Raw genomic sequence first — 27,057 nt, 5'->3', positions numbered from 1 at the left:
AGCCTCCTGGCAATTCTTGTATTCGTACCGCCCACTAATATAATACCGCTTGTCTGGCATTTAAATTTGACATTTAACAGTGGCATACATTTCACTGACGCTCACGCAAAGAAATTGTATACTTTGCAAAGGCTCCACATCCACTTTGTTCCACCACCTCCGTTCAATTTCACAGACAATTGTCTTTGAAAAGCAACTTAATTGAGCTGTCAGGGGCCAGAGCGTGCTGTCGGGAGTGGATGTATGGGAAAATATGCAAATGGAATCAAATATCACCTTTGGATAAATGAAACGTTTCCTGAAGGTTATTCGGAAATAGCTTAATCAATAAAGGTACAATTTAATGGGCCAACCGAATGCCAAACTTTAAGGGATTACTAGTAGACAGTTTGAAGAGCCTTAAATTGAAATCGAGGCAGGCAAACAAACATTTTGCCAGCTGCAATTAAGGGAAAATAATAATATCAACACACGCTCGCCGCATTCATAAATCAACAAGCCAAAACACACTCACAGTCACCCATAAAAGTTTTGTACACGCACTTAAACTACGCTCAACGTCAAAATTAACATACTGCGTTCGTAAGGCCTTTGTTGATATTTCCCCCTTTGTACAATTTGTAAATCGATACGCACGGATTTATGGCTCGCTAATTGACTAGGGGCATTTAAAGTGTTTGATTTATTTATGGTCGCAGACAGGCCAGATAAGCCAAAAAGTCCACTGGATGTTTGGATATAACAGATTATTCTGTTTTTGTTGGGGTCAGCCTATTTATAGATGTGTTGTGGTAACTTGATTTTTTGTCTGTCAGCTAAATGGGTTTTTTCCCTTACTCACAGGCCTTTTTTCTGGTATCAGTTTCCATCAAACCGATCCGATAAATCAATATATGGCCAGCCTGAGAGCCCTTAATGAACAGAAATGAAGACAAGTCTGAGAGGTTGGGTCAAGTTGTTTTGTCTAGTGGCTTGAAATATGTCTGCTTAATTAATGAGGGACAATCCCGCAAATTATACGCACAATAAAATGTGTAAACATTTATAGGGGTGACTAATTTTTGTGTATGGCGTATAAGCTGAATGCTTTGGGGTTACCCTACTTCGGTTAAATGATTAGATTTTGTAGGCAGCTTAAACTCTACTAATGGGAAATATTTTGTCATTCTTAAGTCTGAGCCATACTTATACTAACAGTTTGTGAAGAGCGATAAAAAACCTTAAAACAAACCATTCCTTTAATACCCTTTTAAAAATATATAATAAGACCATGTAAAATAATTTTAATATGATACTCTCGACTTAAATGTATACACCTAAAATTTAAAAGTAAGAACCCAAAGTCATAAACCACAAAGAAAGCAAGGGCTATAAATTCGCTCAAAATGCATTTTTATTAAAGGGCAAGGCATAAACGCATTACGGCTTTAGATAAGCTTGTTTTATTTTGAAAGCTTTAAATCGGATTCTGATATATAAAGAACCTTAAAAGCCAAACAAAGCGCATTAACTGCATTATTATTTATAAGCAGGGGTTAAGGTGTAAAATACATAAACCAACTGCTGGCAGGGTTATAAAATGGAAACCGCATTTAACCGCCCTGTCGACATTGCATTAAGCTAAGGATTCTCCAATTGCTGCACAGGGTCTGAGTGAAAAATTCTGGAAAAGCCACAGGCAGGAAAAAAAATATGTCGAGAGGAAAACATCAGAGGACAGCGGCACATACTCGTAGAACGAGTTTTCGTTCCATGTTATATGGCGAGTGGAGCTGCCTTCACTTGTTTATTCTCTGCAATCAAACAGAAATTCTTTTGACACGAACCGAGATCCTGAAAGTGTAAGCGTGTGTGTGTTTCTGTTTTTATAAGCGATAGCACACACACCAGTGCAGGGCGACAGATGCTCTTGTGTGTGTATTAGGGTGGCTCGATTTGATTTTAGAAATTGCAAAATCTAGGCAAAACTTAGGGGAATATTTGTTTGATTACTTTTACAAACATAGAAAGGAAAATTTAATTCATCTTGAAAATATATTGAATTTATAAACAATTCTAAGAAATACAAAGAACGTTCTGTAGGCTTGAAGTCTCTTTAAAATGAGCCTGAGAGTGTGCTACAATATGTTTCTAGTGTTGAAGTGCTTGAGGTGAAAGTCCAATTAAGTTTTCCTTTTTTACCAGCACACCTCTAAACACATTTGCAAGTAGATTCCAACATCTACATTTTCTCTAAGGCACCTCCGCTTGCGAAACTACTTGTAGTTTACAAAGTCAGCACCTCTCCCAAAGCATATCTCCAGTTTTCCATCCAATCAAACCGAAGCACCCCAGTGTCGAGTATCTGCGCGTTGGCTCATAAAAAATAAAACGGCTAAAGTGAAACAGTTGCAGACAACCTAGACGAAGACACGACTACGACAGCCACAGCGACATTGCCGAAGCTTTTGGCATAGATTTTATTTCATCCCGTAGCTGAAACGCTGAGATCCGCAACGGCTTCCCCTCCTCCTGCTCCATACGATTAAGTATGTGCGGACACATTGTCAAGGCATCCTGGCAAGCCGTTGAGAGGGGGGGCAGGCGATTAGGGAGATTGAGTTCGTTGCTAACGAATTTTCATGTGGGCTGCCATCGCATTAAAGATGCAGAGCAGCAACCCCGAACAGAAGCACAAGATGGCTTAAATCCATGCCTCGGGTTACGCTATTGGGTAACCGGCTTAGTGGTAAAGCTGCTCTCTAAAAGGCCATAACTAATAACCACAAGGGCAGACAAAAATTCAATAGTCATGGTCTTTTTATATATTTATATACTATATGCCTATTTTTGTATTTATTATAAGTATATAAATTATACATTTGTTAAATGCACAGTTTTGTGATTTCTATTTCACAACATATTGGATGGAAAGATGATCGCTCGCATTTATTTATTTAATCTTTAGTCGAAGCTATAACAATCCCAATCTAATCAGATTTTATTTTTGCAAAATGGAATAACTGTCAGAATTATGTCACTTTAATATTTCATCGCTTAAATGATTTCAAGAGTAATCTATAATTCTGACTGCGAAAAAAAGCTTTTCTCGCTATCGTATTTCTGCATGTTGATTACCAGTTATAATTAAAAATTAAACTATTTACGGCTTTCAATGGCACATTTAAATGATTTACGTTTTGTGGTTTTGACAGTTCTTCCATAACTACAAATTGAAATTGCATGCAGCTGTGCAGACACACACATATATGTATACATTTGGTTCTTTGCTTCCACTTTAAATCACTTCAGATACATGTATTTTATCTCTGGCTCGTTACCTCCTGCCAGTTTTCATTTATTTAGCACGCGTTGTGAAATTTTCCAGATACTTCACTGTTCGGTTTTAAGGCAGCCTGAAAGTATGCAACACCATTCGCCCGTGGCAATGGAGATGCGAAAAATATTGCACATACGACCCGTCGGCCCAGGACGACAACATAAAATGCAACAAAATGCAAGCTGCAAATGCCGCACATGCCTGTCAGCCGACCGAAGAGCCACTCCAAGTTGCAACCGCCACCTGCTGCAACATTGTAAATTACATCCTTCGGGCTGAGACAGGAATTACAAGCTTTTTGCGCTGAATCGTGGGCCGCATGGCAAGCAGAAGGCACAAGCAACATGTCCTTGCCAAGGATTTGAAAGTTGGCGATTTTAGCGCGCAGCCTTGAAGTGAATTCCTGTTGGAGCCGCAGTTTGTGTGAGGCTTAGTCGGACGATCGATGGGCGGTTTGTTTGCACTCACTTTGATTTTATAGCCCATGCTATATTGAGATATATTTTACGGTTTTTTTTTATATTTTTCCAAACAGAACATTCGCAAATGTAAAGAGGAGATATTTGGGATGATGTGGGATGAATGTGGGTCACATTTTTTAGCCCTTAGCCACTTTTTAACATATTTCATGCTATTCAATATTTTCTTATGCTGTGTTCCTTATTATTTGACATGATTATATGTAAATTGTTTTTGTTAGGGAGTTCAAAATAAATAGATTACAAATTTAAAATCATTGAAAGTCTTAAAATCCGTTAAATTAACTTTTGTTATTTATTTCCATTTTTAGCGCCCTTTTTTTAATTTAATCAAATCATTACAGTTTTCAGTATCAGAAAGGTGAATTTTTTCATGAGGTGGCAAAAAATCTTCCCAGTTGATGAGGGCATGGTTCTATCTTATTTCCATCACCTCAAACAGTAGATACATCAACTTCTCTGATACGGGCCATCATCACCTAGCTGGATTAAATAAAAGTCTATCGGGCGTAAGAAAAGAAGTCGCATCTGAACAAATTGGTGACAATACAACAACGGAAAGGAAAACAATGAAAATGCCCGTGGCCACCGCATTTGCTAATGGCGACACTGAAAGGATAGAGCCGGGAATGGGAAAAAAGGCGTCCTGGCAGCGCATTAATCAAGGTGCAGTCAATAGAGCCTTTGGTGCCATGCGGTGGCGAAAAAGAGGAAGCAAAATTGGCAACAGACGCTTAAGGTAATAGACGTGCCAACGAAGTCGACCCTGGGGGGCACGTATTCTCCTGTGTCCCCATAGTTTTCCTGGGTCTTCTGGAAGGGAAACACAGCTGCTTATTTGGTTTTCTGTGCGTGTCGCTGGCACGATGCTCGTAAATAATGTCCTGGCTAAGACAAAAGCCGTAGCCAGTCAACTCAACAGTCTGCCGTTGACATCGAGAACTTATTTTCCAGCCAGCTCTTTTAGCTATCCTTTTCCCATTCGCTTGAGCTGACACTTTTTTAGAGGGTAATCATAGCATAAATGGGGATATTGCATGGGTCGATAGGTATGTTTTCTACCACATTATATGTTATTGATCTAGTTTAAAGATCCCAGCTCCAGCGCACTTAATTTTACTTCAAGCTTATTATTATTATTATTATTATTTCAGATACTTTATCAAGAAATAGGTATCCTTGAGTTTAATACTTATATATTTTTGTATTTTTTCCTTTTTTCAGCATGCGCTTTGGCTTCTTGCTGCCTTTATTTCGATTCTAAGGCACGAAAGCCAATCAGCTTTAAGACCCAAAACGCTTAAGCTTTCAAGTTTAATAATGGCAAAATAGTATGTGATGTCCCTTTATGGATTCTTCATAAAAGCAAAAAGTGTGGGTAAATGGATAAACTATTTTCAGATGATATAAAGTTTATATAAACATATATATTATAAACATATTTTTGTTTTAAGAAAACTATCAATATCCAAAATACGCCTGTTATATTTAAAATGTACTTAAATCGCGTTATTCTCAAGGAGGAATACTGTTGATGTCAACATGTTGATCCCATAAGGCACTTAACTTGCCAATCGATTAAGAAGAGTCTCTTGCTAACATGAATATTGAATTTGTAGCGCGTCGCTATCAATTTCCTATTAAACGGTGATTTGCTCTAGCTATGCAAAGTGAAGACCCCCAGGGCAGGGCAATCAAGAGATAGATCCCAAAAATCTGTATCCGTAATGTGCATATTTTAGCAATAAAACGCTGACACTGCTCCAGGCGCGTATTCACTGTCAAAGTAATTTGCATACATCTCTTTGCTGGTTGCTATTTTTGCTCGGCTTTATCTTTGGGGGCCAATTTCGCGAAATTCCCGTTTATACCAGAGCCTCTGTTGTTGTCACCTTCGACCCCAGCATGCGAATTCTGCAGGGGGTCGACGGAGTCTATTGTCGGGGATATTTCGTCTTGTGTTGAATGGCATAAATCTCATATCCGCTGAGCCTCAGATACACTCGAGTACACACATGCCGGCACAATGATGAATGCAAACTCATAAACAGATGGCTTGGTCGAGGAGACGCTGAGGAATGGTGGCCGCATAATAAGCCAGACTGCCAACAAAATGCAGATTCATCGCCTCATGCAGATACAGATACAAATTCACATGCTGCTGTGCGATTTCTCAGAGGTGTTTGTACCGGAATTCTCATTTCGCATGCAAGTTGCATTCATTTGAATTTCTATTTCTATTTGTCTGATTTGCCTCGGTGATGACGGATTTTTTTCCAACGGGATTATGATTTCTGTGGCACATGTCTGCATTATTCTGGAATTTATAATGAAAACGCAAGAACCGATGCTGAGTTCTTGGATACAATAAAAAACCGTTGAACGTTGAAGAATGCCACAGAATTTTTAGCACCTCTCTGAATTCTGTGATTTGATTTTATATCCCTATTTACCTTTAAGCAAACATCATAAAACATAAAACACAACCGACCGCAATTATTGATCACATAGTGAGAGAGTTAAACTTTTTGGTGTATAATTGCATAACCCACTAACCCCCGAAATTGGTTTGTTTATCTTGCATTGGGCCAAACCTACCCACAGTCGAATCAATTTACAACTTTTCAGTCAATCACAAACCAATCAGAGTGCAAAATATGAGCACAATCACATCAAGCCAATTGTGAGTCGTTTTAGTACACTTAGGTGTGCACTTGGAGAAAATTAATTGCCGTTTGATGGTAATGGAAAAACTTTAATGACCGTTTTCTCGCCCGCATGTTAAATTAAAACCTAGGAAGGGTATGACATTTTTAAGTTTAACAGATACTTTGAGTTTAAGTTTTTTAAAACTTCCACAATCGTCTTGGAAATGAAAATGCTGCCTTTTATAGGTAGAGCTACTAAAATTAATCGATAACAAAACATTAAGTTTACATTACGTCAAACATAAATACAAAAATTTTTCAAGGAATTAGAGTGTTATAGACAAGCCTATACTAAACATATTTTTATTTAATTTATAAGACAATTTTATTTTAATTAAGATTTTGAAGAACTATTGCATTTTATCTCAATCCATACATATATCTAAGGACGAAATAAAAATCCCAGATGGGTATCAAGTACCAACGTGGTAACGTGGTCATCTTTAAATTATGTTAGGCCTGGCGTTCTTAGTTAATTGATTTATTTTTAAAAAAAGTTTTATTTTTTCCAGTGCCATGGGGCACGGGCTCACTGGGGACGCTTTGTGGCCTGGACGGCGCCATCGAGAGCCAGCCAGGCGGTGCTCAACTGGCAGCTGAATAAACAGCATCAACAACAACTGCAAGGGATCGAATGGAATGGTATGAAATGGTATGGTGGAATGGGTTTTTGAGGGTATGGGACCGTGTTGAATACCGTCTCATAGACACTTTTTCATTGAATTCAATTAAAAGCGAAATTGAAAATTGAAATTCAATTAAGATGCTATAAATACGCCAGATGGGGTGTTAGGGTGTCAATCGGGGGCACAGAGGATGCAGGATACAGTAAAAGCATTCCTGGATAGAAAGGACTCATGCCAATGATGATAGATGAGCTGCCAGTGGCTGGTGGAAATGGATGAAAGAGATTCTCATTGGCCCCCGGAATCGATCGATGTATCGACGAGGAGGACAGAACGAGGCTGATGATATGTGACATTGCCTTTTTCATTTTAACTTTCTTTTCTGCCTGTTCTTTTTCCTGACATTTAATGGGCCATCAACACGTTGCTTTCCCAATTTGATATCGGGGTATTAATGACAAATAAATTGATGCTGCAATCAATCAAAAATGGAACCAACATATGGAGCTCTAAGATAATGAAGTCTGGGAAAACAATACACTAATCTGATTAGCCTCATTAGTAGGCTACAGTATAATAATACCCTTCATCATTTCTAAAAAATATTGTCTTTAGGGAACCTAATCAATTTTGGTTGTATATGGAAAGCTTATTTGACAAGTCCTAATTGGAATGGAAAGTTTATAATTCGCCTATAATAATTTTACTTAAATTAAAAGGAAAAGGAAGGTATTATTTTGTTCATGTTTAATAAATGGAATGGGTTTATTTAGCATACACACACAACTTTAACTTAAGTAATTACTATCAAATTGATTTTAATCGGTAAACTTTTTAATTGGGCAAGCCCTTTATAAGCAAACTAAAGCCTCCTTAACACCCCATTTAAGTTGGTCTACAATAGGAGTTTTCTTTATTAAGCTAGATACCAAGCCCAACAAATCATCCTTTTCTGCCAGTCGATTGGAAGAATACTTTTTAAGACGGCTGCTGCTTTCAATTAACGCATTATACAAGAAACAGCAATAAAAAAAAGGGCAGCCGTTTGGCTTTACTCAGTGGAGGATGTGCAAAAAAGGCCAAGGGACTTTGTCCAACTTTCTGAAAAGCTAAAGTTTCTTGGGGGAGAGTCGAGGTCGTCTGAAACTTTGTTGAAAAAGATGGACTGCAGTGACCTAAAACCGGAGGAGATGCAACGATTAAGTTTCGCCAGCTGATGGGCGAAAGACCCCGGAATAATCATTGAGGGCTTAAATTTTAAGGAGCTTTCAAGTTTAAAGTGGCAAGAATTGTTTGTCAAATATGAGGCTGTTTTTGGAAATTTATTTATTTTTGTTTGATGCCATTTATAAGGAAGCTGATCAGAAGAAAATTTTGCTTTTGTCTCTCCCTGACTTCCGGATGCATCATCATTTCATTCTACACCTTGTTTTTCGGGTTTCTCAACGCGGGCACCACTGTCGATGAAGTCATATACAGAGAAAGTAAGTTAAATAGAGCAGTACGAAAAATGTTGACTTAATTTGGACTCCCAAAATGACAGCATTTAAAACTGATGTATGGGCGAAATGGTTCAATGTTTTCCATATAGCTCTGATGATTGCAGCTGCAGTTGTCCTGCTAATATCTGTTATGACGGTGAGCCACAAATCCCCATATAGATCCTTATTGAACTCTTAACTCTCTGTAGAAATATATAAAGGTGGTTTTCTTATGGATGGCAATGTTTATCATCCACATGATATCCTACTACATCGTCTTCAATGCCTTGGTAAACGTTCGCAACCCGTTCTTCACTAGTGCTCTGTCTGCATTCTTGTATGTCCTGGTAAACCTTGTAACGTTAGGTAATGTCTACATATAAAAATCTTCAGCTCCTGTGAATAATTGTCAGACCTCATAGCCATAGATCTATTTTGCCTGATCAAAGTCTATTCATATTATTACGTGAAGAAGCATCCAGATGAATTCAGACCACCATGTGTTGACAACTGAGACTCAAAAGAAGCATCCCATAAAATAATAAAACTAATATCAACGTTTTGCCGAGTTTATATTTTATGGATTTTTAAGGTAATGAAACATATTTTATGCCGATCAGTGTCTGTTACCACATGTTTAAAAAGTGTGGATAACGCTTTTGCTGTGCTAATAAGGCAGACTCAATTTTCCTTATAATTTCATTAGCATCTTGATGAGAACTGAAAACGATTCCACGCGTGCCTGCCACACACAAGCGCACATACAGCAGGAAATTCTAGGCTAATGCTAATGAGGCCATAATACAAATTGCTTAAATTGAAATTATGCAAAAAAGTTAATACTCTCGTTCAAGAGGATATGGCGGAAAATGAGGAGGCAATTTCTCTCAAGTTTGGCACCAACAGCTGGGAAAGCAATCTAACAATCTTCGCCTGAAACTTCTGCAATGTTAATAAATTACGTATCCGGCATATGGTAGACAGAAAATTATTATTTACAAAATATTAGAAAGGACTATTTTCCATGTTCGAAATAATATACGTACTATTTAATTTTCAGATGAAAAAATTATACAGAAGCGTAAAATGTTATTTCTGCATATCATGCAATGCAACAATCTTGAATTAAATCACATTACATTATTGTTATTAACCAACTAGTCATTTCCTATTATCTTAAGCCATTTAATGCTAAAAAAGCAATCAAATATTTTTTAATACAACATATAAAATTGTTTTCTGATTAGTTATTTTTGCATTTTCCGTCAAAACATCTCAAATTATGATTACGGCCAAAAAATGTTGCTTCTGTATATCTTTGCAAACGGGTTGTATTATGCTTGCTCTGCTTGGATTATTTTTGTCTGGCATGAACATTGACTATATAATGTATCTATTAAATAGTAAATAAATACCAATAGCCAGTATACATATTTAAATTTATTATTTTCAAAATATAATAACAGATTTGTACTTGTATATTAATTCAAATGTTTTAATAGGAACTTATTCCCGAGAAACCCAATATAAATTCCCAGGTAACATACGATGTTGTAAAAATAATTTGATTAATTTCAGTAATTGTTTTATCTTAAATGTTTAGAGCAAGTACTATACACCTGCTTACAACTGATTCCAGATTTTCTGTCTGTCTTTGCATCGTGTCTGCTGCTGATTTCTATCATATCCGTAAGATTTACAAAAACTGAATTCCAGTTAATAACAAAGAAAATTCTAGCAATACTTTTGGCTGTTCTGGACAACGCTTTTTATTCAAGCCCTCCAAGCGGTGTACCTTGTTGTGTTCAGTATCATTTCATCTATAATCGGATTCAATGCAATAATTAACGAGAGCTTTTGGCATAATATCACCTATTGGATCTACGTGGTACTTTGGCTGGGTAAGTTAAATCGAAATGTCTATATACAACAGCTATTGATGGTAATATTTTCTTTACTTTAGCTTTGACACTGTATTATATGTACATAATTTATTCGTACTATCGACAGCTAAAGGAGAGAGAAACTGAAAATGCTGTAGAATGATTGGTGCTGTAAATATATACTACTTTTCTTGTCCAACAATTAATTTATGATTTTTTCTGAAAGAAAATACAATATTAATAAAAAATACTAACTAAATTGCTGTCTGTAACTGTATAACACTGGATTTATCGTCATTTACACTCAACTGGAATCGATAAATTTTAATGCAAATGGAAAAAATTTAAAATAATGTGGAGAGCGCAAAAGTTTTGCTGTTGTATAAGCTTTCAAATTGGCTGCGCAATCATATCATTTGTTACCTTTTGTTTGTGTATCGTGCACCTGGTTGAATTCTTCAGTAAGTAACGATAAAGAAACATTGAAAGATCATTTTTGCAGGTTTCTATTATCAAGTTATATTTTGCAGGAGTAGAGGAGATTGGTGTCGCTTATGATGCATCAGGTAAAATTTAAAATATTCAGATCATTTCTTAAGAAATCCTCTTTGTTTCGGATTTTAGACTGGTTAAATGTTCTTTGGGGAATGTTACATTTGGTAGCCGCTATGTGTTTATCATATTCTCTTCTGGTGGTAAGCGCAAAAAAAAATCATATTTGGAAAGACATTTCCTAACTGATTGTACATTTAGCAGAGAGCTCTCATCTCTATTTTGATTTACATAATAATCGAGGCAGTTTACCTGATATACGTGATTATTTATACCTCGGTATCCTGCGCTTTGGGAACAAATACCTATGCAAATTATAGTCTCACGTACAGTATTGTATTGTGGATATTTGTAGTCCTAATTTGCGGTAATATCTTAAAAAACACTGAGGCCCGTTGATTTTAATCGTAGATCTCTTTTAATAGTGACAACCATTTATTTTCTTTACATTGTAACATCATATTATATTCTTAGAAGGCAACAGCGCAATGATGCAAATCAACAAGTTTAACAAAATTGTAAGATGTTTCCCAAAAGAATACCCTCAACAAAAAGATAATACGGATTCTTGGAATTTATTGGCCTCTTTATGCATCAATGATATTTATTAATTTTTTTTAACTGCTGTTTTTTTAATTTGAATAAAGTCTTGGCATACTATGATGTTTTACATGATAAAGTAAACACAAAACTAAAAATCATAATTTTTGTAAGTTTATCAAGTAGGTAGAGGGCAAGAAGTCAAAAATTGAAAAAAAATTAATAAAATGAATTTATTGTTAGGAATCCTATTAATTTCTTTACTTCTCGAAGGTACCACCCCATTAGACCAGAGATATAAAAAAGAGAATAGAGACAGTTACTCTTTAGGTAAATGATTGAAATATTTAATTTTTATATGTATTTATTTTTTTTTTTTTGCACAGCTCATGGCCATTTACAGTTTCCTATTTGTAAAAATTGTTCCCATATAATAAACGTGCATGGCACTCCTGGATTCTTTTGCGATTACCAAGATTGGGGAGTCGTTGAAAATAGTTCTGGAGCTAAACAAAATCATTCAGAATGTGTACCAAAGAAATTCATGGTTAATCGTGAGTCTCGAATTGCAAATTAAATATCGGTTAGTATCGCTTATATCCAAGAATAGGTCATATAGAAAATTACTGCTGCTTTTGGTCACCGGAAGTGGGTTGTTCAATGCTAATCGGTAGGCAAATCTTCGATAAAAACATCGAATCTTGCGAGGCTTGTTCTCTATCTTGCGCCGGACTTAAAAGTAATCTTGACTCGAACGGAAGTAATAAGATCTCGGAATATGGATATTTAATTCCGCTTTCTTTGCTCGGACTATGTATAAGATCAAATGACCAAAATGACTAAGAATATCAAGCAAGTTTGTTTATGTATTTGGAATAAAATGACGAAACACTTATATTTTACTTTCTGCACTAGGCATTGCATAAATAATTCGGGGTTGCCAAAAATATTGATATTTATATAATTTTGGATCTACCTCTCGATAATTAACCTAAAAATGGATTTACGATTAACTTTAAGTTTCTATAAATTAAAAAAAAACATGATATCTATATGTTACAACAATGAATTGTCATTTTGCTTAAAAATATTTTTGCCAAGTAGGCAGGCACAAACTTTTTAAAAATTATTGATCCAGTTATTCGAAACAAAAGAAATGAAATTTCTTGTAGTAATACTTTACATTGCATTGGGTGCCGAGGGCGCTATTCCAAAAGATTGGAATCCATATAAGACAGGTAAATGTATAAAGTATTTTATATCTAAATTCTACAATATAAAATTTCGTCAAAAAGCCATTTTGGGAATATCTTTTCCTATGTGCGCGAATTGTTCAGATATAAAAAACTTTCGAACCAATGTTGGTTTCACTTGCCATTTCGACGATGACCTAGCAATTGAAGAAAATTTTAAAAAATTGGAAAACAAACATCCAGAATGCGTGCCAAATGAGTTCACTGTAACTCGTGAGTCTACATGAATACAATGAAAAATGTTATATAAGTTTGCAGCTCTCGTCATCCGATAACAGGTGATATAAACCAGTATTGCTGCTTTTGGTCGCCAAAGTTGGGTTGTTCGGCACTCATCGGTAGACAGCACTACGATAAAATGCAAACTTTCTGCACTACCTGCGGAAGGTATTGCTCCGGGACGAAGCATAACTTTGATGTTGATACGAGCGGAAATAAAAAGGTGTCGCCATATGGATACCTCAATGCGCTGGTCCTGTCTGTGCTGTGGAGATGGTTATGAACCCAAAAAACTGTTATAATATGTTCTCGGAAATACTTTAATCTTTCGATTTAATTGCAATGTAACTATAAGCCTAATTTAGTAACGGAGATAGAAAACAAATTAGTTAAACCAAAACGTTTCCTTAGGTCTTCTTTCTAATAATGATACTATTAATAAACTAGGTACACAAAGCTATATCTCTAAAAATTAAGAAAGGATTTTCAAAATTTCACTAGGATTGTTGATATTTTTTTTACTTTTAATTTCAGTGCAGGGAGATAATGCTGGAAATAAAAGTATGCACATTCTATCTTTTTGTAATCAGTTATGGCTTTACATTTTTCTTTCCAAGAAAGCAAAGACCAAGATTCCAGGTTGTGAAGCCTGTTCGATGACATATATTAACCACGGGAATAGAACAGGCTATCAGTGTCATTATGTAGATGGCACTGCTGTTAGAACCAGATTCGGATCAACTGAATATGAGTACCCGGAATGCGTTCCAAAGCAATATGAGCTAACTCGTAAGTCGGCAATGGGAAATACATCTTCTGGGAAACATTTAGATTCCCAAATTTTAGGAGATATAAAGGAGTACTGCTGCTTCTGGTCACCGGAATTGGGTTGCACGTCACTTTTTGGGGATACATCCCCCGATGGATTTTTGAAAAGCTGCAATCGATGCCGGGACCTTTGCGACTATCAACAGGCCGATGATAACTATGATGACAATAGCGCTAGGAATCCGAATTCTGAACATATCTCGATCATACTGCTGGCTCCACTTTTTCTGTTTCAATTAGGGTTATCATCATGAACAGTTCTAGAATCATGTTGAAATTGAAATATCGAATGTTCAAGCTCAAAATGTTGCTAGAACTATTCATTTTGAAATCATTGACAAGTTACCCAAGTTGACAGCGACTCAGCTGTCAATATATAAAAACTACATTGAAATTGTTTAACTGAAAATGTTATTGCTGCTTCTATCTTTCTTCTCACACCACATCCACATAGTTACTTCGCAGACTGATAGTTATAATAATCACCTGAATCATAATCATAGTAAGTATTTATAATTTAAGCAATTGGAGGACTAATTGTAGTCCTTTTATTTTTTGAATACGCTAGCGCCAGTTAGTGATTCATACGGTTGTGGAAATTGTTCGGGGGTAATTTACAGTGCTGGCGCTGGATTTCATTGCCATCAAGATGATAAGAATTCAATTATAAGGAACAAATGTCAAATGGAAAGTCCGTACCCGAAATGCATGCCAGGTTATTTTGAGATAAAGTGTAAGTCATTATTGCAAGAACCTGCTTTTTTATGATCATCCTTGACCATTTTTATAATAGATCCTATAAAAGAATATTGCTGCTTCTGGAACTCAAAATTGGGATGTGGAATATTAGTTAATGAAAAGTATTTCGGTGATAACGACATATGCCACAAACAGTGTCATTGCTTTTGCCACAGGACGATAAGTGGAGCATGGAAAATAAAATTGTATCATGGCTTAGTAATACTTCTTTCGGTGATTTTCGTCGCTAGCAATAACTTTTAAAACCAAGTTGTGAATTACAAAGCTAGTATAAGTTAATAAGCACAGTCCCAGTCCATAAAACGGAAAAACGTAATCCAAAAAACTGTTTGACTTTTGACTTCTTAACTGAACCCACTCAACGAACTCAAGCTAATCAAAAATGAATAGTTAAAGTAACAGTTTTGTCATCATTATTTGGGTTATCATTATGAACTGTGCCCAGAGTGGGGTAAATTTAATTAAAACAACAAACGCGCAATGGGCCAAAGAAAGCAGCCGTCGGTGGAAATTGTTAGTGGAAATAAGGGGAGAGCCCTGATGTTATCGTGACAAGCCCAAATTAAGTAGCGCACGGGGTTACATCAGCCAGCTAGGGGATAAAACGGGCGGCGGATGGGGAATCGGGGTTGGGCAATTCAATTTAAAGACCAAACCAAGGCAACCAGCGAATATGGCCCTGAGCTGGCCAAAAGATGAATGGCAACCGAGCCTGAGGCTCATTTAATAGACCAACCAACACCCAAGCCAAAAATTAAATATAGGCGACATTCGGTAAGTCACACCATCGTATCCAAATTTAAAGCAAGCCAATATGACATTGTTTTTCGTTACCTTTTAAATATTTTTTGCTTAACAACGATATGAAGTCACCGGATGCGTAAGGAAAATGTAGGCAATGAAAAATGTTAATTAATTAATTAATTTTAAATAAATCAAAAGATCAGAGAGCAGATGAATAGATTTTTAATAAATTGGGATAGAACCTTTTCTTTAAAAGTTCAACTATAAATATTCAGATAAACAGCGTCACTTTTAATATCAATTTATACCTAATTATTAATAATTAATTATAGAAAATGCTTTGAAAAGTACAATTCGATACCAAACGATGGAGAACTATAAAATGTATACTGAATAGTTGCATTTTGGAACTTTTCCGTAATATATCTAGTATTAAGACATAGTTTTTCCGGAGTAAAACATGAAATTGAAATAATGTCGTTTCCGTTACTTAGAAGGTTTCACAGTTTTATTCAAAATGCTCCCTTTGTGAAACTAATTTGATTTTGAAGATGCTTTTCCCATTCAGGGATTAACAGGGATTTTCACACTCACCCGTGGTTCCATTTTCCTGCTCGCTCAAATCGGCCAAAGATGCCGAAAGGGCCTCCGTCATCCTGGCAGCCGAGGACGTCATCGTCTTGGTCTGGGTTGCATTTCCGCCGGCTGTCACAATCAGATTCGTTGCATTCGTGCCGTTTTCCGTTTTCGCAGATTCCGCATTGTGATTTACCATGGCGAAAACCGGTGGCGGTTGGCGGGAATCGGGTGGCACTCCTTACAGCCGCCAGCTGCGCGTCCTGATTGCCTCACCCTGGCCCAAGGTCCCACTGATTTCCGCTTCCGGTGATCCAACACTTGTTGCCGACTTCCTTCCTTCCTTGCGGAAATGGAGGGAAATAACTAAAGCGAGGCGGAACAGAACGGAAAACGAAAATACTGGTTTAATTCAAGAGCTTTTTTATCCGAAAAATAATTTGTTATCATTTTAATTCATTATTTTATTTTTAATAATATTTTAAATGTATATATTCTTTATAATATATTGTATTTCAAAATACATTACCCTCTTTTTTTTGTGCATCATTTTAATTGGGCATCTTCAAATTAGTGAATTTTATGGTAAATATCCAATACTATTTTTCCGATTACTGTTTTTGCCAATATATTTTGAAGTACCATACTAAGTAGTTTAAAATCTTGCAAGATTTCCTTTAAAAAATTTCTTACATTGCCGGCAGTGCGAAACTCAAAAGGACATTGAAGATGCAAGGAGTAGCTACAAGAGACAGCTTGGAATTTAGTTTCAATGTATGTTGTTAAATGTTGTTCTAGAGACAGCTTTTCTTTAGGCATTTCCACGTCGCTCCTCTTGGCAGGAGTAGTATGTGGATCTGCTTGTAAATATGCTTTTCTTTTGTGGCTTCGCTTGAAAGTGTCTATGCAGCAATTAGAAAAGTTCCCAACCAACACACTTCAGAACGCAACAAAAGTAACTTTTTCTGTGGCTCAGTTAGTAAAGATAACGTAACACTTTCAAGAAAATATAGAAAGGAATTTTACAAAATATCAAAACATTTTCAACATTATTTTGTGATTTAACAAAAGTAAAATATTTTAATTCTTTCCCAATTTATACAATTTATTATGATATTTTTTAGTTTCATCGCAGAGTGAAGATGAGAAAATGTCTTCCAAGTCTTCTAAGCACTGTGCAATAAATGTCAGTATGTCAAGCCGACTCGGTTGAAGTTCTCGCATATCCTTAAGGCATGCGACATGCGACACTTTCCTTCCATCCTGTCCCTTTTCCCAATGAGAAAGTTTTTACCGCCTTTGTTTAGCTACCGAACTAACTACACTTTGGCTCCACCGTTGTTCATTCAAGTTGGTAAAACTTTCCGCTACTCAGAATTGCTCAACGTTTTTGTTTCTGAGTTTACGGTTGCATCTTTCGGCCAAGTTAAATTGTATCAGCTTTATTTGAAGTGGGGCGAACATAAATAAACTCCAGATTCAAAGAATCGACTGCTGAAGTAAATTTACTTTTAAAAAAACGTATCGTAACTGTTTAATGTCTGCTTTCTTTCAATTGAATTTGCTTACAAATATGATAGTGTAAATGCAGAATAATGGCAAACAAAAGTCTGAGTGTATTTATTTTTATTGCACCTATAATCGTGTTAACGGAAAATGATGATATATTTTGCTGATGTAAGAAGATCAAGAAAAGGTACCAAAAAATATATATCATTTCTAGAAAAACTTAAAATGAAAATACAGATTTTTTTAAACGTTCATTATATATATATATTCAAATAAATATTTTTACAAAAAAATTAAAAAAATACAAATTTTGTTTATATATCTCTGTTTATATTTCAAAAATGTTTTCATATTTTCGTTTTCTTAAAAATGTTTTTTTTTAAAGAGTCTGTTTCTTTGATTCCCAAGAAATTCTCATCTAATTTGGCCTTGCTCAAAGACCTCAGATGGGACATATAATAGCGCCACTGATAAGCCTCAAGTCCAACTTAAATTCATTGTCATTTTCACCTCAGTCTCGCTTTTGTTGTGAACACTTGTGGAATTTCGCATTTGCAAAGGGGCAACTGGGGAAAGGCGACCACGCGTTTGACCTCTGTCCAGAACAGAAAAACACACAAAGTGGCGGGGGCACTCGCTGAAACTACTCATAAATAAATATACGGAGATCCATTGTTGTTCAGCCGCATTTCGCTAGGTTTTGGATGGGTTCAGTTCTTTTTTGAATTGTTTTGTTTGGCTTTGCTCGCCGGTTCGTGTGTTCGCTTTTTGTTTTCTTTTTTATAAAGGCGGTTTGTTTACGCTCTGCCATTGCCGAGAGGGGTGCTTCAGTTGGAAATGGAAATAAATAAACAGAACGTTTTGCAGGCTGCATAAATTCATATAAAGATTAGGTTCAAGTTTGTTTATGATTTTGGCAAATATTCAATTGCAGTTTTTTCAACTAGATAGTACTTTTTGAGGTATATTTCACGTTTTTTTCAAGTTTTTGGCCTTAACTTTGATTTAAGAAAATAAAAAAGCTTCAGAAATCAAATATATAAATGTAAAATTTAAAAGTCACAAATATTTCAAAAAGGTTGAATCATCTTTTATATCCAAAAAGTAAATGCAATATTATTTTATAAGAAAAGTCATTTCTTTTTTTTTGTGAATTTTCTTTTACAACTTAGTAAACAAACTTTGCCCAAATGCTTATCCCAAGCGTCTTTAGCACCCTGCATCTAATTTGCTTGAGTAAACATTTTATAAATTATCTGCAGTTTAGCCATAAGCCATAAATATGGCTGTGCAATGTGCATTTCCTTGAAAATCTGCATTGCCATATTTTTATAGCTAGCCGGCGAACGTGGCGGATGAGCAATCTCATTCGCACTTGCTGATATTTCGCTCTCGTTCTCTGGATAATGCACTGAAACCGAGGGCGTAGCTTTCTCGTCGGCCAATTATCATAATTTTTGCACTTAACCTATTATCATAATTATCATCTTTCATATTTCTGAGGCAACAGAAATGGGAAGAACGGAAACTCATAAATTTCCACAACCCCTATTTTTGTTTTTATGTGGGCTTTTCGTTTATTGCAGTTTTAAAAGTGCACAAATGTCTCGGGGGTGTCCGCTTCAGGTATATAAAAATACAAAATGTGTGTTAATATTTCAAATTTGGCAAATGTGACGTCGTCTGTTTGCTATCCGCGGGCATTTATCATCCAAACAAAAATTCCCCACATTACTATTCAAGCCCGCAGCTATATAATATTTTTTTTCTTCAATAAACATTTATTTACAATAACACTTGCCCAAAGAACCTTGTGTTCTTTGAACGATGAGCTTCCAAGAGCGCTGTGTTTGTTGTTTGAGATTGATTAAAGTAGCCCCCAACCATTCATCCAGAAAAACGACGACAGTTCCCCAAACAATTGTGCACAGAAAGAAATTTCGTTTGCCATTCCAGTAAGCTAAGTAAACGCAAAACAAATCAAATATAATTTTCACTCGTTCAAAAATACATTTAAATAAGGGAATTTCTTAAAGCTTGAAGAACTTAAAATTCACTGATGCCAATAGTTTTTACTAGCTTAAAACCGCTATAACTGTTCTTTTTATTTTAGCCATCATTTATAAAATTGTTTTAAGTTAAGGATCTTTTTCTAGGTGTACACTTGATTGAATAAACGTGAGTGTAAATGTTAGTGTGTCAGTGGGTTTCTCGGTGTGTGTGTTCATACGTATGTGTATGTGCTTTTTGTATCTTTGACTTTGATCGCGCATGATTAATGATTACGCCTGTGTTTATTGCCATCGCCACTTCAAGGGATTCGGCGAGTTGGGGGTGATAAAAGTTTTCTTTCCGCCGCTTTTGGGGATTTTGATGCCCAGCGTGTCTCTCATATTTCAACTTGAGCACCTCCATTTGATGGTTTTTTCGGTGGGAAGGGAAGGTATTGTATTCGTGCGTTTGTCATCATTTATATATAATTGGACAAACTTGGCTTACAATATATATCACATTCAAGATGAAGCCATTAAGGATTAATGCACACAAAATATGTGCTGGTTTCAGGTAGAGGGTTATAAATACAACTAACAGCATCAGTGTGTTGTCGTTTCATAACGCCTATTATTTTGAAAGCAACCGATTTAGTTTGGTTTTTATGAACAACAAAATCCAATTAATTCCTAACACCCCTAAGGTCTTTCACACTGTCTCAATCTCTCTGTTTTATGTTCTTATCATCCTCTGGTCATCCCCAATTTTATTCGTGCTAAAACATTTGTTGAAACGGTCATAAAGATGAACATATGTTTATAAGAAGTATAGTAACAAGTTTGTGTTTTCGAGGTGCCAAACTTGAAATACCCTTTCAAATCAACACTTTCAGTATTATTTAAAATAATATATAACTTCGTTAATAGTTTTAAGGTCCTTTTGTTCCAACGCAAATCTATTTCTGTTTGTTTTTGGGCAATATATATCTAATTTAATTTCCTGGCCCGCTTTATCAAATTACTTTCAACTAAACTGAGTTAGAGTTGCAAACTTCCGAAAGAGAATTAAAGGCCTAGTAAGCAAAAAGTTTCCCCTAAATTTGGTGGCTGGCTTGTCTGCGTTTATGTCAGTGGCCCAAAAACTGTTGTCCGAATAACAAGCTGAAAATTAAATTAACGTTTAAGAGAAGCCACACGAAGGAAACAAAAGTGTGAATCAAAACTTGGGGCTCAAGGGAAACTTTCCTAATTGAATGCCGAAAAACGAGGGGCGATAGGAGGTTTTCGGTTTCAATGCAATTAGATGGAGTGCAGGTCCTTGCATTCTTCATCTGCAATCAAGTTCCAAGTGCTCGGCCACAAGGGCATCGAGTATACGCCATGTTGGACCGCAGCGGGGCGCAACTTTTCAATAGAAGGCTAATTTTTGTTTTCTAAGCTCAAATTGCTGGCCAAAAAACTAAATATGAAATAAAATGGGTGAGGTGCAGCCATTATATATGTATATTTGTGTTTCCCATGGCTCATGAATGCTGATTCATTAGCCAAACCTTCTTGTCCACAGACTGAGAGCCATTTAAATGCGAATTAGGCTAACCGCCCTTCGGTTGCGAGTGTGTGTGTGTTTTTTGAGGGGGTGTGTGTATGGTACAAGGGGTGTGAGTGCGTAGGCGTTGTATGGTAGGGGGTGTGGCCATTGTGGTTCGGGCGTTTCCTGTGGATTCAAGAACCTAGTTCTGTGGTCTCCCCTTGGCACGTCGCAGCTTTCTCTGAATCCTGAATTGCAATTGGTGGGTGGAGGCGTGACTCTTGCCTGACGGTGTTTAATTTGATTTGGCAGAGTAGGCATAAACTACTTATAGGGAAAACATCAATTTGGGTCTGGCATGTAGTGAGCTAATTAAGAGGCGGTGCGAGAGGATGCCAATTAAAATCTAGAGAGTAAATCACAATACATATTTCAACAAAGTAATTAATACTTCCCCAATCTTAAAGTAAAATGAGTTTACAATGGTCTGTTGACCCTTAAAACTAAAGTAACATAATAATATTTATTATTATTATTATTACTCTAAATCTATCTAATAAAAAACAAAATGTAGGTACCCTTAAAAAATGACTCATATAATGAATGTGTTTATGATCAGATTGCTACTGTTAAAAAAGTACATTTTTATTGACTGCAATTTTGTTGTCCATTAATTATTTCAGAGACGTTTTCAAGTGTCTGGAGTCCAATTCTCATTAGATTCAAGTACCAAATGGCTGGCATACCCAAAACCAATTTCAACCGGCTATACCAGTTTTTACCGTTTTCGGGAGCAGATTTTCCGAACATTCTCGGCATTTCCATATTCAAAAAGGCCTTGATGGGACTATTTAATTAAATGTCTCTCCAGTAGCCGCTAATCCCCTGGCAGCTGCATTCCATTCGCTGGGATGATGGCGTTATGATATGCTTTAATTGCTCATTTATGGATCAAACAGAAATGTTTGAAACATGTGCTAAGCGATTTTATTAGCTACCGCCGGCCATTAAAGTCGTCGACATCAAAAGTCTAAAAATATTTGTTGGCCAAAAAGGCAGCAAGAATAAAAGCCAAGGAAAAAAATAAAGGCAAGCGGCTGCCAAAGCAAAACAACAGGTAATTAAGAATACAAATAAACAATGGTAAACATTGTGAATTTGCGAAATGCAGAAAATCGCTTTCCACTCGGCTCTTGGATTCATTTTGGATTCTTTATTTCGCCGAAATACTTGTGTGTCAAAATGAAATATTTGTGCAATGTGCAAGACAAACTTGATTTGCCATAAAATTAAATTTCGCGCCCATTTGGCGAGGACCAGTGGAGCGGCCCAGCCCAAAGATTTGTGCAAATGCCCAAGCCATTCGAATAAAATCAATTTTTGGCTTCTGGCATCGCGAGGCTACGGCCTCTGCATTATGGCCAAAAAGCCTGGGCAAATAAATCAATTTGCAATCGCTTGAAAAATGTTGAAAAGTGCTGCGCGATCATTTGACATTCTCGAGTCGGACAAGTGTGAAAGGAAATGCTTACAAATCTATGTGTAGGAACTTTCGACAAATTCGCGACGCTCGGAAATTGATTGCAATAATTTAAATGTGTTTAGGCAATATTTCAACAAGGTTCAAGCTGCAAATTATTTACGTCAACGAGTTGCACCCAACGTAAGCAAGCTGCAAATAGCTGGAATAAAAAACGTATAAAAATCACGACCAAAAAAAATTCGTGACGCAAAAAGTATTAATCTTTAAAGGTATACTTCACAAATAATTAAATAATTATTAAATGAAGTGAATTAAAATATATCTTATAGTACCTTTAAATAAATATTATAATAATATGTAGTATTTAGTTTATAAATATGAATACATAAAATGTAAGAAAAGAACAATACACAATTAATTCATATTTTTTTGCTTTCCATTAATGGAAACCATTCAAAATACTGTGCCACTTTTATTGAAACCAATTTAGTTTGATAAATAAGTTTTCCAGTGCTGGTAGTATTTATCTCAATTAAATGTGAATGATCTACTACTTTTTGTAATTAATCAATTATAACAGCTTATAATCGTTTCCTATCACATGTTGAAAACACTTTCTCACATTAGTCTTGCGCAGAGACATTGTTTCTTGTAATTACGCTTAATTAAAACGAAACAGGTTCTATTCTTTTTTATTTATATAGTCTGTTTGAAAATGAATCCCCTTGAGAATGTTTTCATAAATCCCCTTTATTTTGAATTTGTTACAATTCTTAATTTTGTTTGTTGTTCTGTTTTCGTTTTTACACTTGTTCCCCATCATTACACATGTTCATTATACATGTTTTTCAGAGTCGGCCCTCTACACACTGAGAAAAAATAACGGGAAAAAATTAAATATAATAATATCCTTTTTATATACAATACAAATGGTATTGTATAAGAAATTTGGTACTAAGTGATGCCAAAAAACCATTGAATTTAATATGAATTCGAACCCTCATTTCCAGTATTTATTTAGATTAATATAAGCAAGTTACCCACTCTGCAGTTATTTTCTCTCTGTGTAGGGTTTGGAATTTGGCTGATATAGCCTTTGTTGTTGTTGTTTGATTAGGCGTCTAGGTTGACACATAGGGAGCACACAAACACGGACGGGCGGACATATAGACAGATCGGCCGACTGACAGAAAGTCCCTCATAGATTGACACCCATACACACACCAAAAACGAGAGACGGACGGAGACACATGTGTTGAAAATTTAACACAAATGTGCAAATTTAATTAAATTCAAACGAGAAATAAATATAAATAAGCTTCGTTCGCATATTCATGCATGTATATATATGCGGGTAATACTATATAGTGTCGGAGATCTGGTGAAAATAAGACGCTGTGTGACCTGAGGAAAAAACAACAAACACATTTTCTGCTGCATTTGTGTACGTAAATAAAAACGCAATTTTCACAAATTTTTTTAAACTTGACAAAGTCACAGATGAAATGTGAAAAAAAGGAAAAACATACGAACAAAACACTTGGCAACATGTTTCCTGAACTCAAATAATTAAAAATTCTGTAATTTCACTTTACATTGAAGTATATATTGCTTATACACTCTAGTTTTAATGTTCTTTATTAATTTAATATGAGAATTGCTAAGTTGTGTTGTGTTGACTAGTGTATGCTGAGCAGAGGCCCGTGCAAAATGTGGGTTCTGTAAATGCTGTAAATTAGCCAAAACCCCAAATAGAACATACCTACTATAATAATTTATATTTATTCGCAAGAACGGAGATAAGGTCTTTAAAATGTAGACTACGAAAAAATGATTAAGAGATAAGAAATTTGCCCAAGGAATCTTGAAACGCACTGTATAGTGAGTGACTCATTCTTCATTTTGAATACCTATTGGGCAGCGCTATTATTCATTCCTAGTTAAACACTTGTGATAAGTCAAACATTTCACTGACTTTCAAGTTGTTCTGTCAATCATTTTATAATTTGATATGGAAATATATAATAGGCTTGGCAAAAGAATTCAAAATACAATTTGTCTCATCGGACTTAGTGCCGGCTTCTATAAAGTATTTTATCGGCGCTATAGCCATTTGATAATGGCCCTGCCCAAAAACCCCTAAAATAACCCCGCCCTGGTCGCTTCTTCATTTCGTTATCTGAGCAGCATATGCCAAGTGGCTTTGATTTGGTTTTTATTTTCACTTATTTATACGCACGGCGTGACACTTTTTTATAGAATCTTAACTCGGTTCTTTGCCATAAAGATAAAATAAGAGCTGGAAAAAATGAGAAACGCTGAGCGGGGGCGTTAATTTATTAATGCGGAGCCGTGAGCCAAAACAAATCTGCGGCAACACTTTTATAACTTGATTTATTTAAAGACAAAGGCATTTGGCATTTGTTTTTTTTAAGTATGTGGTTGGGACTTAAAAATAAATCGAAATTATGAGGCATAAACAGAAGGACATTGGCAAAGGTCACTGTTGATACTAACAACATAAGTGGATAAATTTAATTAGTTAATAAATTGTCTGGGATATTTCCTTTCTAAATTCGTTATTGTCAGACATTTTAAAGAACGGAATTATAAATTATCCCATTTAAATACATAAATAATACAAATTCCTACCTAAATCCAACCTCTTAAAATATATGCAACTAAAAATAATAATAATGCCAAAGTCAACTTTAGAAAAAAAAATTAAACAGCTGTGATCAAAACTATAGCATTACCATTTTTAAAAGTCAAAACACGTTTGCTACTATTTTTTAATATCTAGATATGAACAAAAATTATATTCAAATAATAATATTCAGTAAAAATAATTGGTTATAGGCATTTTATGTTGTTCCAATACTTGATTTTACACAATGGTATGTAATCTTCTAGTCTGAAACACTTTTTGCTTGGGATTTAATTTTTGTTTACAAACTACAGCCAAATGTTAGTTTTTAAGGAAGCTCTTTAAGTATTTTACAAGCTCCATTTATTTGAACACAGCTGTTTGCGAAACAACATACGCAACCGAACTCATATATGTTTTGTATCACTTTTTTCATCAAACATCCACACATAGGCGATCATCAACTCGTTCGGCCGTTGAACAAAAAATTGCAAATAAAAAGAAACCACTAAAAAACACGAAAGAGCTACAATAAAGACCAGAACTGACGCAGAATTTCGCTGCCAGCTGCCAAGTTGAAAGCAGCATTAATTTTATTATTTTAATTCGGGGACACTTGTTGTTGTTGCTGGTGCAGCCTTTATTTTTTAATTAATAAACAGCTAACCGAAATTCAAATGAAAACAAATATATTTTTTTATAGAAAACCCGAAATCAGATGCGATTAGCACTATCAAAAAGAGCAGAAAAATAGAGAGAGGGCTGTGAATATATAATACTTCGATCTGTCGCTAAACATTCAGATTCGTTTGCTCGCGATCTCACATCGTATTTCTGTATTTTTAGCTAATTTCAGTTGCTATTGAGCTTGGCAATTAGTTACACTTGATTATATGAAAGCAGATCGCGGGCAAACACTTTGCCGGTCCCCCAAGTTCGATGTTTATTTTGTCGAGTTGTATTTTTGAGTGTATTACACTTTGTTGTTGAACTAGTTGTAGTTTTTAAAATGAGAGGAAATCTTTAATAAAGTTTGTATAATTTAACGATGAAATAAAAACACTAAGTAATTAAACGTTTTAAATAAAACACCAATAAAATTATTTGATTCACAATATTTTGCCTTCTTTACAAACTTGTTTAGGTATTTAATCCAGTTTGGGTGAAAAATTTGGTTTCAAAATATTCCTTTTGGATATTATGCGTGGAATTATTTTACTCAGTACGGAAACTTTTTACAGCACTGCCATTTGTTTTATTTATTTAGTAAATGTTGTTTACTTATAATTTTTGATTATTTGTTTATAGCTTAGTTTTCCATTGACTAAACGCTTCAATTTCAGATATACTTTTGTACACTACCTAATTGCTGGGTGTTGGTTTCGCTGCCGCTGTATATTTCCTAATCATTTGTATCAATAAATTTATTTATTTATATATTTGTGCATATAGGTGAGGAGACATTTCCCAATGGCACTTGATGTTTAAAAAATTCACACTAACACTGACACTAACGCACACACACACACACTCGCTTTTTCGGCTGGCAAGGAAACGCGCGAAAAACGCGTCCGCCTGTAAACCGCTTGTAAACCGCCTTCAGAACGTCAGCGAACCGCACCCGTGCACGTTCTAATCAGAACTGAGACTGAGCAGCCAAAAGTCCAACAGGCTGAACCGAACCACCCCCCACAGCAACATGTTGCCGACCTTGTCAAAAGAGCGGGAGAGTAACTTGGATGTAAAAGAGCGCGAGAGTGTAGAATGGGTTTGGGATTTCATGTTTTCATTTTGAAGGCGCCGGAACTCTTTAAATATTATATCATTCGATCGTGATGGATCAACTGTGCTGTAATAGGTAATATCTTATAATAACATTAACATAATCTTTAAAATAACCGGCTATCAAGCCCCAACACAAAGAAACGCTTG

The 27,057-nt window shown here is 35.6% G+C and overlaps 5 protein-coding genes across 20 annotated transcripts in view; 4 read left to right on the top strand and 1 right to left on the bottom strand.

Annotated features, from left to right (window-relative positions):
* Positions 1-26,768, bottom strand: part of LOC119552943 (adenylate cyclase type 2) — a 42,798-nt gene extending 16,030 nt beyond the window's left edge. For both annotated transcript variants that reach the window (XM_037862903.1, XM_037862904.1), the window contains exons 1-2: positions 26,488-26,768; positions 15,986-16,333 (exon numbers count right to left, since the gene is read on the bottom strand). In XM_037862903.1, coding sequence (XP_037718831.1) covers positions 15,986-16,166 — 181 coding nt within the window. In that variant the 5' untranslated portion in view covers positions 16,167-16,333; positions 26,488-26,768. The remainder of the gene's footprint in view (positions 1-15,985; positions 16,334-26,487) is intronic.
* LOC119552947 lies at positions 8,440-9,577 on the top strand. 3 transcript variants are annotated; one of them, XM_037862920.1, is made up of 5 exons: positions 8,440-8,616; positions 8,676-8,770; positions 8,823-8,979; positions 9,042-9,205; positions 9,320-9,577. In XM_037862920.1, the coding sequence occupies exons 1-4, from the start codon at positions 8,472-8,474 to the stop codon at positions 9,125-9,127; spliced, it is 483 nt and encodes a 160-aa protein (XP_037718848.1). In that variant the 5' UTR covers positions 8,440-8,471; the 3' UTR covers positions 9,128-9,205; positions 9,320-9,577. The 3 variants fall into 3 exon arrangements, with proteins under 3 accessions (XP_037718848.1, XP_037718847.1, XP_037718849.1); XM_037862919.1 differs by having other exon boundaries at positions 9,036-9,205; positions 9,320-9,574; XM_037862921.1 differs by lacking the exon at positions 9,320-9,577 and having other exon boundaries at positions 8,835-8,979; positions 9,036-9,175.
* On the top strand, positions 9,896-10,857 carry LOC119552948. 2 transcript variants are annotated; one of them, XM_037862924.1, is made up of 6 exons: positions 9,896-10,016; positions 10,116-10,151; positions 10,217-10,302; positions 10,352-10,514; positions 10,577-10,667; positions 10,723-10,857. In XM_037862924.1, exons 1-5 carry the CDS (start codon positions 9,896-9,898, stop codon positions 10,657-10,659), a joined length of 489 nt encoding a protein of 162 aa, XP_037718852.1. In that variant the 3' UTR covers positions 10,660-10,667; positions 10,723-10,857. The 2 variants fall into 2 exon arrangements, with proteins under 2 accessions (XP_037718852.1, XP_037718850.1); XM_037862922.1 differs by lacking the exon at positions 10,723-10,857 and having other exon boundaries at positions 10,577-10,698.
* Positions 10,790-12,524, top strand: LOC119552944. 6 transcript variants are annotated; one of them, XM_037862906.1, is made up of 6 exons: positions 10,790-10,957; positions 11,027-11,062; positions 11,862-11,918; positions 11,975-12,142; positions 12,199-12,444; positions 12,504-12,524. In XM_037862906.1, exons 1-5 carry the CDS (start codon positions 10,849-10,851, stop codon positions 12,429-12,431), a joined length of 603 nt encoding a protein of 200 aa, XP_037718834.1. In that variant the 5' UTR covers positions 10,790-10,848; the 3' UTR covers positions 12,432-12,444; positions 12,504-12,524. The 6 variants fall into 6 exon arrangements, with proteins under 6 accessions (XP_037718834.1, XP_037718833.1, XP_037718838.1 ...); XM_037862905.1 differs by lacking the exon at positions 12,504-12,524 and having other exon boundaries at positions 12,199-12,469; XM_037862910.1 differs by lacking the exons at positions 11,862-11,918; positions 11,975-12,142; positions 12,199-12,444; positions 12,504-12,524 and adding exons at positions 11,121-11,191; positions 11,250-11,415; positions 11,474-11,636 and having other exon boundaries at positions 11,033-11,062.
* LOC119552945 lies at positions 12,648-14,253 on the top strand. 7 transcript variants are annotated; one of them, XM_037862913.1, is made up of 4 exons: positions 12,648-12,826; positions 13,595-13,621; positions 13,682-13,849; positions 13,907-14,253. In XM_037862913.1, exons 1-4 carry the CDS (start codon positions 12,745-12,747, stop codon positions 14,140-14,142), a joined length of 513 nt encoding a protein of 170 aa, XP_037718841.1. In that variant the 5' UTR covers positions 12,648-12,744; the 3' UTR covers positions 14,143-14,253. The 7 variants fall into 7 exon arrangements, with proteins under 7 accessions (XP_037718841.1, XP_037718840.1, XP_037718842.1 ...); XM_037862916.1 differs by having other exon boundaries at positions 12,692-12,826; positions 13,678-13,849; XM_037862917.1 differs by lacking the exon at positions 12,648-12,826 and adding an exon at positions 13,334-13,404 and having other exon boundaries at positions 13,678-13,849.
* Positions 26,769-27,057: the final 289 nt, after the last annotated feature.

Source organism: Drosophila subpulchrella, chromosome 3L (genome assembly GCF_014743375.2).
Source record: "Drosophila subpulchrella strain 33 F10 #4 breed RU33 chromosome 3L, RU_Dsub_v1.1 Primary Assembly, whole genome shotgun sequence".
Taxonomy (NCBI): domain Eukaryota; kingdom Metazoa; phylum Arthropoda; class Insecta; order Diptera; family Drosophilidae; genus Drosophila; species Drosophila subpulchrella.
Note: the sequence above shows the minus strand (reverse complement) of the source record. Positions and strands in the feature narration are given on the sequence as shown.

Coding starts and splice junctions, on each gene's coding strand:
- LOC119552948 (XM_037862924.1), top strand. CDS start 9,896: ATGATTACGGCCAAAAAATGTTGCTTCTGTATATCTTTGCAAACGGGT. Junction 10,017..10,115: donor TATAATGTATCTATTAAATA/GTAAATAAATAC, acceptor ATGTTTTAATAG/GAACTTATTCCCGAGAAACC. Junction 10,515..10,576: donor CTACGTGGTACTTTGGCTGG/GTAAGTTAAATC, acceptor TCTTTACTTTAG/CTTTGACACTGTATTATATG.
- LOC119552947 (XM_037862919.1), top strand. CDS start 8,472: ATGCCATTTATAAGGAAGCTGATCAGAAGAAAATTTTGCTTTTGTCTC. Junction 8,617..8,675: donor TGAAGTCATATACAGAGAAA/GTAAGTTAAATA, acceptor CCAAAATGACAG/CATTTAAAACTGATGTATGG. Junction 8,980..9,035: donor GGTAAACCTTGTAACGTTAG/GTAATGTCTACA, acceptor CAGACCTCATAG/CCATAGATCTATTTTGCCTG.
- LOC119552945 (XM_037862912.1), top strand. CDS start 12,745: ATGAAATTTCTTGTAGTAATACTTTACATTGCATTGGGTGCCGAGGGC. Junction 12,827..13,594: donor TTGGAATCCATATAAGACAG/GTAAATGTATAA, acceptor TTTTAATTTCAG/TGCAGGGAGATAATGCTGGA. Junction 13,850..13,906: donor AAAGCAATATGAGCTAACTC/GTAAGTCGGCAA, acceptor CCCAAATTTTAG/GAGATATAAAGGAGTACTGC.
- LOC119552944 (XM_037862906.1), top strand. CDS start 10,849: ATGTGGAGAGCGCAAAAGTTTTGCTGTTGTATAAGCTTTCAAATTGGC. Junction 10,958..11,026: donor GCACCTGGTTGAATTCTTCA/GTAAGTAACGAT, acceptor TATATTTTGCAG/GAGTAGAGGAGATTGGTGTC. Junction 12,143..12,198: donor AAAGAAATTCATGGTTAATC/GTGAGTCTCGAA, acceptor ATCCAAGAATAG/GTCATATAGAAAATTACTGC.